Source organism: Typopeltis vanoorti, chromosome 2 (assembly GCF_054136105.1).
Source record: "Typopeltis vanoorti isolate ZY-2024b chromosome 2, IOZ_Tvanoo_1.0, whole genome shotgun sequence".
Taxonomy (NCBI): domain Eukaryota; kingdom Metazoa; phylum Arthropoda; class Arachnida; order Uropygi; family Thelyphonidae; genus Typopeltis; species Typopeltis vanoorti.
The window spans coordinates 3735984-3753847 of NC_143550.1; the positions used below are offsets into that span (position 1 = coordinate 3735984).

The window sequence follows — 17864 nt, forward strand, 5'->3', positions numbered from 1 at the left end:
TTTGATTTATGCCTCCCCTTTTACCTCTTACCTTGAAGGTGGTCTTAGACTGAGCTTGTAAACAAAGGAGTTCTCTTACACTTCAATCAGAGCACTAACATCAAATAACATTCCAATGGCAAAGGCATTGGAATGTTATTTGCCCTTGGCTTTAACATATAGACATCTTTTTTTGGTTATACAAGTGAGCAAGCTAATTCCCTTTGGGCTTTATACATAGGCTTTTAGTATTATACTTACAGTAACAAACAAAGTTATTTTTGTAAGCTTTCTAGATGTGACCTCTGTAAAAGTCGATGCAAAGAGCCTTGAAAATTTTCGCTGCATTGAATTTTACAATATGATTGAGTTGGTAAGAGGAGCCTGTCAAATAGATATAGGAGAAATGTTGCATAGGGCAATACACGGTGGGAGAATGAGAATTATTTCATTCTTCACCATGTGAGTTATGTGAATAAGGAAGTGAAAAGTAAAACCCTTTGCATGGTGAGTGATGAATGAGTGGAATACATTGCTGGATCAAATGATTGACCAAAAATTAAATGTTTCCAGGGCAAAGTATGATTTGTACAGTGGTTTATAGAGAGGTTGATCTTCCGTAATGCATCTTCTGACTTCATAATGCTTACTCTTCTTTCCTCCTGTGCTTTTTGTGCTACTCCTGCTTAATGACATTACTCTCATTTGATTATGCTTCCCTCAAACACCCCTCACCTAACCATTTCCCATGCATTAGTAATATTATTCATGCTGCTTGCTGAGTTTCTCTTAATAACTAACTCTTTAATTCTACATATATCCCCTTTTTAACTGTAATTATGTCCAATCAGGTCTAATTACTCCAAGACTGCATGGAGGCACAATGACTTGCTACCCTTTAGTTAGAGACAACTCTTCTAATGCTACCACTCAACCCAGTAATGATATCATTCTAATATTTATATTCTAATACTATCACCCAATCAAGGCAGCATTGCCTTCTCATAGCATGACCTGTTTTCACAAAAGGGGCTCTGACACTTGCAAGGAGCATTCCCACTGCAAAAAGATATCTTCCTACTTTGGTCTCCAGAGTAGAGGTTCTAGCCTCCATCTCCCCCTCTTCTCCATGCAGTGTGACTTTATGGAGGTCCCCATGCAATAATTATGATGACAATATTATGGCTGCCATGTGTGCTCACATGCTGCTGGCTAACAATGAAAAACTCACCTTTTTGGGAGGGGGAGCGGATGATAAAGCTCTGATAAAGGTTCTTCACCTCCTAGACAAGATTCAAATTCAGGTTGCTTATTTTTTTATTTATTTTTTATATCAGCCTTGCACACAACAGGTCCTAAGACCTATGACACAACAATTCCATGTGTGAGTAAGTGAGAGACAGAAGAGAGAAATTCGTGTGCTTTTTGAAAACCTGAAGGTTGTAGTCATTGGGGAAGGACTGTATCTGAAGAGCAGTGGTGTAGAAATTGAAGCCAGATGATGAGTGTTGACTGGCAGCTGCTCATGTTTGTATATGAGTACAGGAAAGTTGAAGGATTGTAGCAGCCAGTTCAGGGGAGCAGTGCTCATGAAAATACCTGTAGAAGAGACATAATGCAGCAATAGAACATCTGTGGGAAAGTGACTGTAGGGAGGAAAGGATCATCAGTTCAGCAAACTGCTCACTTCTGTATACAGTCAAGCATTTTATGGGAAGTTAGGTACGCCACCTCAAATGTGGGAACAGTATTTTAAGGTTGGGTGGATTTGAGCTTTATAATGTGTCAGGAGTTTAGTAGGAGAGAAGTACTGTTTGGAATGGAAAAGAATGCCAAAACGTTTGGAGTCTGAAAAAGCTATGGACTTGATGTTCATGCCAGGATGATTGGATGTGAGATTTAACCCAAGGAAAGAAAATTGGTCGTGGTTTCATTCATCCATCTATTCATTGAACATCATCAGGTGCCAGGTGGTCCTGTTGTATGCATTTCTGGAGGCTTCAGTTTTCTGAAGATGTCACTCCAGACATACCTTCCATGCATCTAAAGAACCCCTTCCTCTTTTCCCAAGGAACTTTACCTTTTGTTGTTGTTTTGAGAAGTCCTCCTTCCAACCTTTCAGTGTGTCCAAAATATTTCAACATTCTTCTGTCAATATCCTCAACAGCTTTCTGTAACACCGCATCTCAAAAGCAGCTATCCTTTTCTTACCTGACTTCTTTAGGTTCCAAGTCTCATATCAAGTCACTGTTGGAAAAAAACAGCTGCATCCAAAATCCTCAACTTTGTTCCTGGCGATAAATCCATCCTTCTGGATTTTAGACAAGTATGTGACTTTTGTTTTTACCATTCCTAATCTTCTTCTGAATTGCAATTCTTCACATTAATGATGTATCCTAAGTACTCGAGCTTGCTGACTTCCTCAATTCTTTCTCCATTAACATATACTTGTTTCTCGGGAGCCTTCCTGTTTGTATTTCTATAATTCTTGCAATCCTTTATATCTCCCTTCTTGTGTAGTGATATGAAAACAGACTTCTTCCAGTCTCTAGGATCATGAGACTGAAAGTCTCATGATCCTCTCTCCCATATCCTTTTAATCACTATATGAAACACTCTTATCCCTCCATCCCCTTGGTCCTATTGTTAAGCTGTTTAACTGCTCTTTCAACTTCATGCTTCAGTGGAGGTGACAAATAAAAATTTTCCTTATCCTCTGCTATATAGTTCCTCACAGTACAGGTAACCCTCGTATAACGCAGATGTTAGGTTCCATAGAAATGCCGCATTATATTAATCGCGTTATACGAGACTTAGATCACATAGAAAAGTAGGGTTAGGTTCCAAAATCGTTTTTTTTTTTTAAATTATATAAACAACAATGACATATCCAACAAAAACAATATTTTTATTTAATTCAGGTAATTCATGTAAGTTAAGAAAACATAAACTATAAGACAAATACGTAGTATAAAAATTACATTGTTTTACATAAATTACATAAATTTCATTGCACATAATGCATAAATGTTTTAGACTCAATAAAATAAAGCGCATATTTTAATTCATCACTGTCTTCAGAAATAACATTTCGTAGATGTTCTTTAAGTGGCTGGAGGTCGTCACCACTTGAAATCTCTTGGATATCATTTGTATCATTCTCATATGTATGTAACTCACCAGAAAATAAAGAAAATCAACCTTAGAACTCGCACTATTTTCAGACAGTAAACATAGTGTTAGGATTAGGGACCATGAGATGGCAGCACTTGTCATTGGCCACTCTTCACCAAATGCCATGTATAATTAGTGAACCACTTATTAGTCTTGGGCCAGCTATCTCTAATTGGCTACTGGTGGAGATTGAACTGTCCCCTCAGTCTCCAAAAGTTAGATAGGCCTATTCTTTATACAAGAATAAAAGGTGATATCTGGTTTCCTTGATTACAACTTCTCATTTTTCCCAAATTATATTCATCTCAGATGTGCTTTTTTGCACATGTTCACCCTGGTGGCTTGTATCAGAATACTCTCTCTCTCTTCTCTCTCTTTTAATCATTTCTTTATTGTCTATATCATATTCGTTTGTTGTCATGAATAATATGACTTACAGAAGCCCACAACTATAACATATTTTTCATTGAGAAAGACAATTTATAGAAAATACAGCTCAAAACTTATACGATCAAGTTATTTTATTTAGTACTAATCAAGGCATGGTATCATTTCTAATAAATTAGAACGTTATTGTTTTCTAATGATATACTTAAACGTTTATAAATATAGTGTCCATTTCATGGCTGTATAATACCACGTGATGAAAAGGGAAATCCAGTGAAGCCTGAGAAAAAAACAAGCTCACAGCAGGAGCCAACAACATCAACAGGTAAATTGTTTTTCAATTATTATGAAGTTCTTCATTTATTGATCCAATACCATTTCATAAGTTTCATGCAAGAAGTTATTTTATTTCCATTCAGATTAAATAAAAAATTCATAGTTTTGAGTAGCTCATCTACCACAGCATACTTAATTTGAGAATTAAAGACAACTCTCAGAGAACGTTTAGGAGTATAATATGAAGAAATACTTAATTTTACATCATCTGATTACAAGAAAGCAAATTAGTATTGCTGCTTACATTAAATCATCTACATCAGGGGTAGCCAACCTGTGGCATGTGCACCAAAAGTGACGCATTGGATCCCAATGATAATAATAAAAAGCCTATTTATGCAAAAAAAGTATTAACCAAGAACTATTTGTAGAAAAAAAAGCTAAAACTTAGTCATTATTTTTAGTGATTTTCTTGTTTCATGCACATCTTTTGTACATTCACTTGTTTTATCCTGTGGTGCCAAGTGTTAGCAACAACAGTGCATCGCAGGATTATGTCAGTCAGTTTACAACTGATATCATGTGCTACGGAGTTGTGCTTTGCTCATTCTTTGTGAACATTTGCAGTATTTTATATTTTTTGAAAATTTAACCTCCTTGTTTTTTAAATTCAGTTACTCATCACAATGAAAAAGAAAAACAGGTGATAGTAAGCATTAATTCAATGAACAATGGGAAAATGAATTCTTATTTATAGCGAATATGTCAGGAAAACCATTTTTCATTGTTTGTGAAAACACTTTCTCACATAATAAAAGACATGATCTTAATAGTGTCTTATTAAGAATGTATTTTTAATTTTTTAAAAGTAATTCATGTCTTTTTCATTTTTAATTTATAAATCCTCACCTTCTCGTGGTGCACCCTGTTGGGTATCTACTTTGATACTGAACGAACGAGGATGGGCTGGCAATTTGGGATTTAGCCGACCAAATTGTATTCTTATTGGTTAAACCAAAATAAAAAATGATGGTACAATATGACAAAATTTCATGCCGGCTGGGGCGTCGCCTGGTTAAACAAGGCCCCCGTTGTTTCCGCCAGGGAACCAGGGCGAACAGCGAAAAGTCAGCTACTGGAACAAATATGAAAACAAACCCCAACTCAACATCACCAGAGTTAAAGATCGGTACTATCAACGTAAGAAGCCTGAATGGCAAAGAAATGGAGCTAGCTGAGGAATTAGATAAGTACCAGATCGACATAATAGGGGTGACTGAAACAAAAAAGACCAAAACTGGTGAGATCTTTCTGAGCAATAAATACAAAATGTTATATTCAGGCAATGACAATCCAGGAAAAGAAGGAGTAGCCATAGTATTCAACACAAAATACGAGGCTAATCTTCTTGAATGGCAGTCAGTCTCAAGTAGAGTAATGTGTGCAAATATGAGAATGGGGAACTGGACAATGAGACTTATTTGTGCCTATGGTCCCACAGAAGGTTCTACTAAGGTAGAAGTGGAGGAATATTTTGAGGCTTTAGAAAAAGCAACTGACACAATGAAAAAGGAAAAGTTGGTCCTTGTTGGGGATCTAAATAGCAGAGTAGGAAATGATTGTGAGACATACAAAAATATTTTGGGAAAATTTGGAGAAAAGAGCAAAGCTAATAATAATGGCAAATATCTGTTGGATTTCTGCTCAGGATATGGACTGGTTATTACTAACACCATGTTCCAACATAAAAATGTGCACAAATTCACATGGAGAGAAGAGGCAAGGAATAAGAAAAGTCTCATTGACTATGTTATTGTTGATAGTGATGTTTTCTCCCTGGTGCAGGACACCAGAGTGTACAGAGGATTTGAAATGGGAAGTGATCACTATTTAGTCTTGAGCAGTATAAAATTGAATTTCATATTGAAAAGAATAACATGTAAGAAAGTTTTAAAGCGAATAAAAGTTGAGCAGCTCTCAGATGTGAACTGTAGACTAAAATACAGAAATATTATTGAAAAGAAAATGAAAGAGTTTGAGAACAGGAATCAAACCTTGGAGATTCAGTGGCAAACTCTGAAGGAAACATTGATTGATTCTGCCAGAGAGGCATGTGGTGAGGTTGTGTGCAAGGATAAAAAAATCAGAACTCCCTGGTGGACACAGGAAGTTAAAGAGGCAGTGAAGGAAAAGAAGAAAGCATATCAAAAGTTCCTGGCAAATAAGTCAGCTTTTACTCTTACAGAATACAGAGACAAATGTAAGAAAGCTAAACAGTGTGTAAAACTAGCTAAACAAAAGTCATGGGAGGACTTTGGCAAGAATATAGAAAATAAATATCAAGAAGGTGGCAAAATATTCTGGAGGTTGTTGAAGAAGCTTAGGAATGGAGGAAAGAGTGCTGTAAAAGGAATTAGAGATGATAAAGGTGAAATGAAAACAGGAGAAAAAGATATCCTTGAAGTATGGAGTAATTACTTTGAAAAACTGCTAAATGAAACAAGCAGTGATGACAGCACAGTGATAAAAAACACTGACCAGGCATGCAGTCAGGAATACATATCCATACTTGAAGTAGAAAAAGCCATCAAAGGCTTGAAATGTGGAAAGGCAGCAGGAGTAGATGATATTCGACCAGAAATGCTGAAGTATGGTGGTATAAGAGTCTTACGGTGGCTGCACTGCATAGTTCAGAAAGCCTGGAGAGAGGAACGAATTCCCGATGATTGGAGTAGAGCTCTCATAGTACCCATATATAAAAAGGGAAATAAAACTGAATGTGAGAATTACAGAGGTATTTCCCTACTGAGTGTTCCTGGCAAGATCTATGCAAGTATACTTGAGAAACGGTTGAGAAGAATTGTGGAAGAAAAGCTTGGTGAAGAACAAGCTGGATTCAGGCCAAATAGAGACTGTCAGGATCAGATCTTCACTTTACGACAAATAGTCGAGAAAGCATGGGAATATAACAAAGATCTGTATTTAAGTTTTGTCGATTTGGAAAAGGCATATGACAAGGTGCCAAGAGAGAAGCTATTCAATACGCTGCAGTTATATGGTGTCAATGGGGCATTATATCAAGCAATACTTAGTCTTTATTTGAGTTGTGAGTCAGCAGTTAGAATTGAAGATGGTTTAATGTTAAATCTGGTGTGAGACAAGGATGTACATTATCCCCTCTGTTATTCATTATCTATATGGATCACATTATGAAGGAATGTGGTATTAAACCTGATATCAAAATTGGAGATGTTAATGTCAGCTCTTTGCTTTATGCGGATGATGTTATACTTCTAAATAAATCCGCTACAAGTCTGCAAGAATCTCTGACTAAATTGAATAGCTGTTGTAATAGATATGGTATGAAGGTCAGCAATAAAAAGACAAAGACAATGAAAATAGGCAGAATCATTGAAAATGTCAACTGTGTTGTGAATTGAGAACCTGTGGAACAAGTAAAACGTTTCAGCTACTTAGGCACAATTTTTACTGAAGATGATAAACTAAATATAGAAATAGACAACAGAATCAGCAAAGCTGGTATCGTGGGAAGTCAATTGAATAAATTCATACGGAATAAGAAAGAAATTAGTCGGAACACTAAATTAGCTGTATACAAGACTGTGTTCAAACCAATTTTAACTTATGGATCTGAGAGCTGGGTCAGAAGTAAAACACTTGACCAAAGACTAGAGACCGCAGATATGAGAGTCCTGAGAAAGATTAGAGGCGTGAACAGATGGCATCAATGGCAATATCATATTAAAAATGAGGATATTAGGAAAGAACTTGACATTGTCAGCATCCAGGAATGCGTTAGCAGAGCTAATCTCAGATGGTATGGTCACTTAAATAGAATGGGAGAGGAAAGATTAGCAAAACAAGTGTTCTCTGCCAGGTTGGCAGGAAAACGACCCAGAGGAAGACCAAGATATAGGTGGATTGATACGGTACAAAGTGCCTTAGACGATAGAAATATAAGATCTGATAATGTTGGAGTCTTGACAAGTAACAGACTGATTTGGAGGAAAATTGTAGATAGGAAGTTAGTAATGATGTAATTTTTTCATGTAGTACTGTCATATCCTGTACACCCCTTGAGGGTACATGGCAGGAATTTGATGATGATGATGATGATTTATAAAAATTAAAAAGACATGAATTTTATAGTATCTTAATAGACACTATAAAACACATTAGACTCTGATAGAAGGAAAACCGAAGTACTTGGGTCTGAGTTATGGAGAGAATATGTGATTAAGAAAAAGGGAGAAATCAAAAGAAGAGAAAATATGTTTGTTAAAAGAAGTTATGAAAGTTTGGCAATGACAGAAGCATCCTACGAAATTACTTTAGCATTGGCCAAAAAACAGAAGTCTTTCTCTGATGGAAAAGAAATTGTCCTTTGTCTCCAAATATTTGCAAGATGTCTTGGTGATAAAAAATATTGAAAGGAAAGTAGACAAAATTGCTTTTTTAAAAGCAAACAGTTACGAGACACACTGAAGAACTCTCTCATGATGTATCTCAGCAACTGAAAGACCTTATCTATGCTTGTACTTTATTTTCTTTAGCTTTGGATGTATCTGCCAACATATGTGATGTAGCTTAAGCAATTTTATAAGAGGAATTGATGATAATTTTGATGTTTTGAAGAAATTATCAGTCTTGAATCACTTCATGGAAAAACAAGAGAATCAGACATATTTGAGAAAGTGAAATCATGCCTAGAAAATTTACACGTAGATTCTAGTAAACCCATCAGTGTTTGTACTGAAGAAGCACTGTCAATGATAGGTAAAACCACTGGGACTACAACTTTGCTTGAAAACGTTTTCTGTCGTCTTTTACTAAAACATCACTGCATTATACACCAAGAGTCACCATGTTGAAAAATGTTAAATTTGCAGCATGTTATGTTACCAGTTATGAAATGTGTAAGTAAAATTAGAGCAAGAGGATTAAACAGAAGAGAATTCAGAGAATATTGTGAAATGTTAGATTTGGAATATGGCAATCTCATTCTTCATTGTGCAGTGCACTGGCTTTCTAGTGGACAGCCAGGTTCTGAGTAGATTTTAGATACTGAATAATACTGTTCATAATTTTCTAGAAGAGAAAAGTGGGCTACCCGAGGAAAGAGCCCTTTTATGTGATAACAATTGGCTGTTGCCAGCCATCTTAGTGATTTAAACTTGAAACTGCAGAGCAAGAACAAATTTCCTAGCTTAGTAAATGATATCAATGCATTCAAGATGAAGTTAAAACTGTTTACCTCTCAGTTAGAAAATGAGGATTTGAGCCAGTTTCTCCACTGAAAAGAGCAGAGTGAATGTGCTGAAGATAATGGCAATTTTACAAAATATGTCAAAAAAATCAAGTTATTGCAAGAGTCAGTTGAAAGTTGTTTTTGTGATTTTGCTAAAGAAGAGGACTGCATACTTGCTTTTATAAACCCATTTTCACTTAGTGAACAAAAAATTATGAAGGTGCCTAGTAACATACAAATAGAACCTATTGACTTGAAAATGAACTCATTACTGAACATGAAATTTGATGAGCTTCAATCAGTCCCAAATGCTTTTGACAAGATTAATTTCTGGCGATCATTATCCTGTGAGCATTTTCCAGAATTAAGAAAATTTGCCTAGAGTTATATCTGTTGTTTTGGAACAATGTACATATGTGAACAGGCATTTTCTGTCATGAAATTGATTATAAACAAAATGACGTTGTGATTGATTGATTCAAATTTGAAGAATTCTTTGCTGCTCTCAGTAACTAATTTAACTCCAAACATTAAAAGCTTGGAAAATCAAAACAGACTCAAAAATCTCATTAAGGTAAGTAATGTTTATCTTGTTTTTATGTTAAATCAATATATCATGTCTGGTTTTATAATATATTTATAATTATAAAATTTATTTATTTATAATTTTTATAATTTATAATTAATATTTATAATTATAAAATTTATAATATATCAAAAACTCCCTGTCAAAATGTTAATACATTTTGACAGGGAGTTTTTAAGGCTACAAGAGTTGTATGATGCATTTGAACTTGTGCATGGAAAAATTGGTGCATGGAATGTAAAAGGTTGGCCTTCCCTGATCTAGATCTACGATACATGTTTGAACTGATGAGACCACAAAAATTAAGTTACATACAAAAAAAAAAAAAAAAAAAGCTTCCTTTCACAAACTCAGTGAATGGAAACCTTATAATTTCATATAATTAGTTAATAATAATTAGTTAACAGTTATTATATGAAATTATCAATGAAATTAGTATTTAGAATATATATTAAATTTTTGTTAAGCCACTTCAGTTTTGGTTTGAATTATTAGGTTTAAATTGGATTATTAAATTATTATTATTATTATAATTAATATTAAAAAATTATTAACTACTGAAATGGATTGACTAAGCAGATTACTTGGAGTATCTCTGCTGGATAGACTAAGAAATGAAGACATAAGGAAACAACTAAAACAAGAAATAACAATAATAGACAAAATCCAAAAAAGAAGACTGCTATGGTTTGGTCATGTAACCAGAATGGAAACAGAAAGGTTACCAACTAAAGCCCATACAACAATGGAAGGTAAAAGATCCAAAGAATGGCCCAGAAATAGATGGATAGACAAAATAAAAGAGGACATGAAAACCAATTCACAACAAGCGACACCAAACTGGACAATATTATTCAGACTCCCCAGGGACAGATAGAAATGGAAAGAGTTCATTCAGCCTCATCATCATCCACATAGATGATGGAAGTGAGAAGAAAAATCACTGTGTGGATAATTTAAGTCCCCCATTATGCTCTTTTCGCATCCATCATCTTTATTTGAAGATGCATTTCTTCATCACTAGCAACCGATTTGCCATGTCTGTAACAACACTCCACTATGTATTTGATCCTGTTAGATACCACATCACACCAGATGACCTCAAACTCACTGCCACATGAAAAACTGTTTCTAGTATTACAATCATTGGTCTCAACTCTAGCTGGATCCAAGTTATCTGATATCATTAGCAGCACGCCCCCCCCCATCTCTTATCCTGTCTATCCTTCCTAAAAATAGCATACTTTTACACTTGATACCAGTTAGTATGTCTGCTTCTGATAGCCAGATTTCCCTAATGTCTACAATCTGAGGTCCCAACATAGTGACCAAGGCAACAAACTCAACCTCTTTGATTCTGATACTTCTAGCATTAGTCTACAGACATAAAAAGCTACCTGCATGTTCTTTTGTACACTTTTGTCTACATGACACAGTTGGATAGCTTGCAGATCTCTGTTCTTCTCAGATAGTGCCTTATATGTGTAGATATCTTTGCATTAGAGGGCGCTCCACCTAGATAGGACTTTAGTGTCACCCACATGGTTGGGCTTAGTATTGTAAGTTTTTGTGTGCATGTTACATTAATTGTTTTTGTAATCCCCGTAGATGTCCTAGTGACTAGGACGAAATATAGGAGTATTAAATTCTAATTTAATTCTTTTTGAGGTTGTAAAAAATCCATTAAACCTCCATCATAACATTATCACTCTTACACACATATTGTCACCATTCCTTCCATTATAATTTAGTTTCCCTCTCTGTGTTAGGTCTCATACCAGTTATTAGTTTTTCAAGACCCCTGATGCTAAATGCATTCAAGTGTAGGCTATCCCTCTTACATAAATCCAATCTTCCCTCAAACTCAATCCACACATCCAGAAACTTGTATCTATTTCTTTTACACAGCCTGTGCATCGAATTGTTTGCCATCATAGCCCTTCTTCTTAATTCATTTTTATCATATCAAGATAATATACTTAGGATTTTCACTTTCTCACTCTTCACTCTCGCTTCTTGCAACAACCCTTTCATATCCTCTCTCATACTGAACTTATTGCTAGTTAAGTCATTAGTAACTGCTACAATTACGGTCTCGTTTACTTTTCTTTTCTGTTTTTCAATTGCATGTGCTATTTTTTTAATTTTTGCTCCAGGTAAACTTGAAGTTATAACCAACTCATCAACTATGTTTTATGATGATCACCATTCCAAATAATATCCTTTTTACAATCAACATTACTTACCTGATTAGATATGATAATGTTGGATTAGATGAAAATAATAAATAAAAACTTTAAAAGAAATACCTGCAAGGGTAGGACTTTTATTATTATTGAATGATAGACAGTTCTCATGGGATCAAACTGAATAGCTGTTCATTATGCTTGTTTATTCGTTTACTGAAGTATAACTTGGGTAAAGGATTAAACGGTTATATAATTTTTGTGTTAGAGTATTCTGATCACCATTAAGCATGAAGGAAAGGAAAGTTATGTAATTTCATGACAAGTTTAATTCACTGTAAACAGGTGAAAAAAATCTTTGTATAGCTGATCACTAGAGCAAACTATTCTTGTGGTCCTAAATGTGTTTAATTTGAGTATGAGGGTGTTGTGTATTATCTTGAGTATCTTCCACAGTGCTAAAAAGTTTTGTGTTTTCAGTATGTCATTGAGCAACACACTTATGTTAGAAATAGCTTCAGAAGTGAATATTTAGAACATATGGAAAGTTTCCCACAAATATGCTCTCTGTGCTGATCAGGCATAGTTGCATTGTGATGATTGTTTTTCTTTTTCCTTGATTTAAGAGAAACTTTTCATGATGTTGGCACAATTAAGCAGAATAACTGTAAGATACTTCCAACAGTGAAACAACTGCAAACATGTAGAATTAGCCGACTTCAATAGAGATTGATATTCAAGATGCTCTCTAAGTTGTTAATATCTTTCAATTTTGGTTTTGACAGTTCATTTTCAATACTGCTTTATTACATCCTGTAAAACCTGTTTAAATAAATATTCATTCTCTCCCTCTCTTTAGAGATACAGAACATCCCAGAGTGGCAAGATCCAGAACTGTTGCTTGACATAGAAGCAGCCACAGGTATTAACCTTCAAATAACATCAAAGAAAAAAGCAAAAGTCAAACAGAAAAAGGGAATAAGGATGAAACATCTTGGGCTAACAGATATTAAAACTGTTGAAAATACCACTCGGAAAAGACTGGAAAAAAAAGTATTAAACAAGTATGTTCATTTCATTTTTATGTTTCAAATAAAAATACTTTGTCTCTTCCTCTCTCCAAATGGATTTGGCCTTTATTGAGTATCCATTTATAATATATGAATGCAAATCAGAAAGCATCCAAAATGTATTTATTCTTCTTCTTTGGTGCATCAATCCGAAAATTGGTAAATATAGCAGCACATCACAACATCTTGTCTTGTGACTTCCTTTTTATCTCTTCATATGTATTTATTAAAATTAGCATAATAGCATAATTAATCATTTCCCAATAGATTCTCTTATTATGAATATACAATATCTCTCAACTGGGGGGAGGGGGGGGGGGACCGTCTGCCCCGGGTGGCACTTTGAACCTTTTTGAACTTTTGTAGTTAATTCTAAAATACAGTCTCGAGAACTCAGTTCAAAATATTGTAATACTACTGTGAATTTTCTTCCTCACAATTGATGTAAGTGTTGCTAGTTGTGAGAGGAGTTGTTCTAAATAAAAATTGATTAAGAATTACTTACATTACTATGAAATAGACTTCGCCAATGTCATCGATTTTGCTAACAGAAAAGCAAGAAAAATAGCATTTTAGAATGTTGAAATTAAATTTTTTCTTCAAAAATAAACATAGTATTATTTCGCTATATGTTGTTTTGACTTTTTGTAGTATTTTTGGTGTGTATTGAGAGGGACGGCAAACTCGGGGACCACCCCCGGCAGCAAAAGCTGTAGCTACACAACTGTCGAGAACTCATGTTGTTCATCAATTAACCAAATGATGTTCATTTCAAATAATCACACCTTCAATTAGCCAGCTGTCCTTGAATAGTTGAAACATTGGTTATGTGAAGGTTGGATAACTTAGAGATCATTGTGTTTGGTAAGCCATTCACAGGTATTGTAATCCTGCATGAAAAAAAAAAAAATTCAGCTGAGCAGTAAGCCATATATGCAGTGTGATCACCTTCCTGTGACTGCTGACAAAGGTCTGTACTGTATGAAGGAAGCTGTAGGACTCCAACCATATATGTTGTAGTGATTTCACAGTTTGATCCTCAGTATGGGATGGGTGTTACCGTTCAATGGTCACAGCAGATCATCAATTCTGCTGTGATCAGATCATCAGTCCACTTTCTAAACACTGTATAGTAATACAGCATTCAGCAAGTGGACAATCTATAGGGCTGGTGATTATGCAGTATATAGCTTCTCCCAGACAGGTAAACCCTACCGTCCTGTGGTATGGCCTGTTTTCACAAATGGAGCTCTGGAGAAGTGAGTGTGGCTGCCTTAAAAGCATATATTCCCTAGTTTGAACAAATGGCAACTAGACCTCTAGGTGGTAGATGACTTTCATCACCAGTGAAACATCACTATATTTATTAGAGATGTGAAGTCATATTTGCCATGTTTCATCTCTAGAATAGGATTTCCAGTTTTTTTCTCCCTTTCTTTCTTCCTACACACAGTGCAGGTGGTGGCCCCACATCTGATTATTCAATACCTTCAGTAGAGCTATTTCCTTAGGCCAGCTGCCATATAGTTCATGGGACAAATCTGTTGATAACACTTCAGGAGGCTTCCCAATGAACTGGCAAATAATCTTGCTAGCCCTTACTTTGACAAGTTTTTGACAAGCCTGGAGAGAATTTGAATATAGTAGTTGGGGGATACTGTTGAGGCCACACTTGGAGTCTGAGCAGTCCCTATGTGAAATCATGACCACAAGTCCTTCACTCACTTGACCTTTATTTGCTTTCTTTTTATCCTCTCCAAATATCATTGATTTAGTTTTTTGATGTTCATTATCAATCCATATCTCTTTCTTTCTTTCTTCACACTTCACTGTTCTTTCTACTTCTTCGTCTTCTTCAATAATGAAGAAGTATTTAAGTCATCTACAACTCATAAATTATATTTTTGATTTTTGTCCCTTGAACTGAAATTACCCTTATATTCTACTTTATGACAACCATTGTTCTTTCCAACTGCATGATAAAGATGCTTGGAGATATTGGGTCTCCTTGTCTCATGCCTCTTGTTTTCCAGAACCATCTTCCTCCATCTCCACAACTTCTTACGGTATCCTCTGCTTTATCACTGATATTCTGCAATAAACAGATTCCTGTCCACTCCATGAGATTCTCATACAGCCCATGTCCCTTTCTAACCCATACTCTCAAATGCTTTCTGAAAGTTAACAAGGCAGGCATGAATGTTTTTATTTTTACATAGAGCTTTCTTCATAGTTAATCTTAACATTAATATTTGCTACACAGCACTCCTGCCTTTTCTGAATTTTGTTTGCTCATGTAGGTTTTCTTCCATTAGTTTCCTTATTCTTTTTGTTAATACCATTATAAGTACTTTTCCCCAAATGACTCATTAGAGCAGTTGTTCTATAGTTTTTGTAGTCCATTTTGTTTCCCTTTTTTTTTTTTTGTGAATGGATATTAAAACTGCTCTTGTCATGCTTTTGTTGCGCAATTGGCATAGTTCATCTATCACCACCTCACTACTATGCTTCACCATCTCCCCAGTGATTAGATCACTGGGGAGATGGTGTCCCATGATGATCAGGAAATTTGAGAATTTTTAGTCATTTCTCATGTTCATCTAACATGATCATTAGCCATGAAATAGCAAATGAACAGGTTACACTATCATTGAGCAATGCACTTTGTCAAGCTGTTGGTATAGTACGCCCACAGATTTGAGACCCTTTGACACTTTTGCGCATGTCAACAGGAGGAGAATCCATTCCGATAATAGGGTAATCAGTCCGTATTTTGGGATGAGTTGTTTATTATTACACGTCGGAAAATTAACTTCTCTTTTATAATCATTGTAGTTAACTATGTTGCTTGTATAACAGTTGGAAAATTTTACCTATAAAGCACGAGATTTCGCGTGTTGGCGACCAATTCGTACATCCTTCATTTCTTTCTCCCCTTCAGCATGAATCAACTATTTTTGGCAAGATGCCAAGCAGAGATCTACAAACTGTGGCTGAACTATACTGAATGATGTTCTTATAAATGAGTTAATACCAAGTCTCACATAACTACTTTCTTTGAGCTTGATATTTTGAAAAAAACTTAGAAATTTATATCAAAGATGCTTAAATTCATCATGCTTCTATGATTCTCAAATGAATTTTCTCATTAATCTTAATTTTCTATGAAGCAGTCATAAGAGAACTATACATGATTTTGAACCTGCTGAATTTTATGGAGAATAATTTTTGCACTTGGAACAAAGATTTCTCACCTTGACTATTTCAGTGCAAATTATGGAATCTGGTGTTGCATTCACAAAGAAACTATGGCATTTTCCTATATCTGGATTGCTATCTCAGAAATATACAAAAAATTTGAAAATCACTACAAAAGAAGCATTTGTGTTCTGTATGTATTTCTTTATCAAGAGGTTCAAGATTTTCATGTCTCTTTAAAGTAAATGAGTAACTGGGATTTCCATCCCGGTTGCTCAGTGAAAATATTGCTATTTCTTAGCAGACACCTTTCAAGCTTCAAGTCAATTAAGCAACCTTCATTTGCTTCAGGAAAAGTATGGTATAAATTGTTTGTTATGACCTGTACCAAGAAAACAATATCCTGCAACAAGGTTTTAAGATTTGAGTCTGAATATCCCAGGAGCTATTCAGAATCCTCTGGTAATTTTAATTGTCTCACTAGGTCATTTGATTTGCTTTCTGTGAACTGTTATAATTAACTTCCAGTTTCAGTCTGGTATAAGTTGCTTTCATTGTTTATACTCAAGTCTGTGAACCCTTAATAGAAATGAATTGTTCTTATGGAACAATTCATTTGTATTAAGGGTTCACAGACAATTCATCGCGAGGAAAAATTATTGTGGGGAAAATTCATGGCTCAAAATATTCATCACGTTAAAAATTCGCAGAAAATGTTATTCGCTAGAAAATTGAAATGATATTGCATATAAAAAGTAAACAGTGCAAGATAAATTGCACAAAATATAATTTTTTTATGTATTATTTATTTAGATTTTAATAATATTTTTATTCTTATACAATGAAAGTAATATTTTATTAATCAGTGAGTTTCGTAATTTCTTTTTTATCTTAAAAAGTTGTAAATAATCTTTCTTACATAAATACTACAGGTTTGTTGATGGAATATTAATATTTGCAAAACTGGAATAGGATGGTTTTGGGAGAAAGGGAACCATATTTAAGAATATTTATTCTGCAAACATTATTTATTATTCTGCATACTTAGACACCTATCTAGATGTGATATATATATATATCGGGGGCAAATATTCCGGGTGTGCTAGGTGTGCAGTGTCATCCACGAAATATCACTATCACTGATATTATATTTTTGCATTTATTCCCCCAATTGTTTGCAGACTTAAAATTGAACACAATATACTAATGCTTCATTGTCCTCTTCAGGAGGGTAATAAAGCATTAGTGCTTCATGAAGAGGGCACTTTTCAACGAATAAACATTGTGTCACATTTGCGTTAATAGCCTGGGTGTGCTTTCAAAATGCATACACCTTTGAGCCCTTCGAAAAGATGTAAAGAGGGTGCAGTGGGTCAAATTTCTAGTATTTTAAAACCGCTGAGAAGGCAAGGCTGGGTGAGCTAACATTTTGAGCTCACCCAGTACCTAGCGGCTGTCTGAATCAAACTGAACGTTGTCACTTGTCATGAGTTGAGCACTTTCTGTATCTGATGGCTGTATTATGAACAGCTGTTATGTTTTCTGGAACTGAAAATTTGAAAGTGGATGTTAGAAGAAAAAAGCTTATTGTTTTTTCTTTTGCTTGTGCAGTATAGCATCTGTTGAGGTTGCAGAGTTTTTTTAACTGTATATAGAGACATTTTTATTCTGGTGTTCGGAAACAACAGACAGTAAAAAATATCTGTTCCTGAATAAAATGAATATGCTGTGTATTATAA

General features: G+C 34.9%; 1 protein-coding gene across 1 annotated transcript in view; it reads left to right on the plus strand.

Annotated features, from left to right (window-relative positions):
* The window catches only part of LOC150108789 (UV-stimulated scaffold protein A-like), a 289257-nt gene that overhangs the window by 192809 nt on the left and 78584 nt on the right, over window positions 1-17864 (plus strand). The window contains exons 7-8 of the mRNA XM_090414259.1: window positions 3766-3865; window positions 12717-12921. Of these exons, the coding sequence (XP_090270385.1) occupies window positions 3766-3865; window positions 12717-12921 (305 nt within the window). The remainder of the gene's footprint in view (window positions 1-3765; window positions 3866-12716; window positions 12922-17864) is intronic.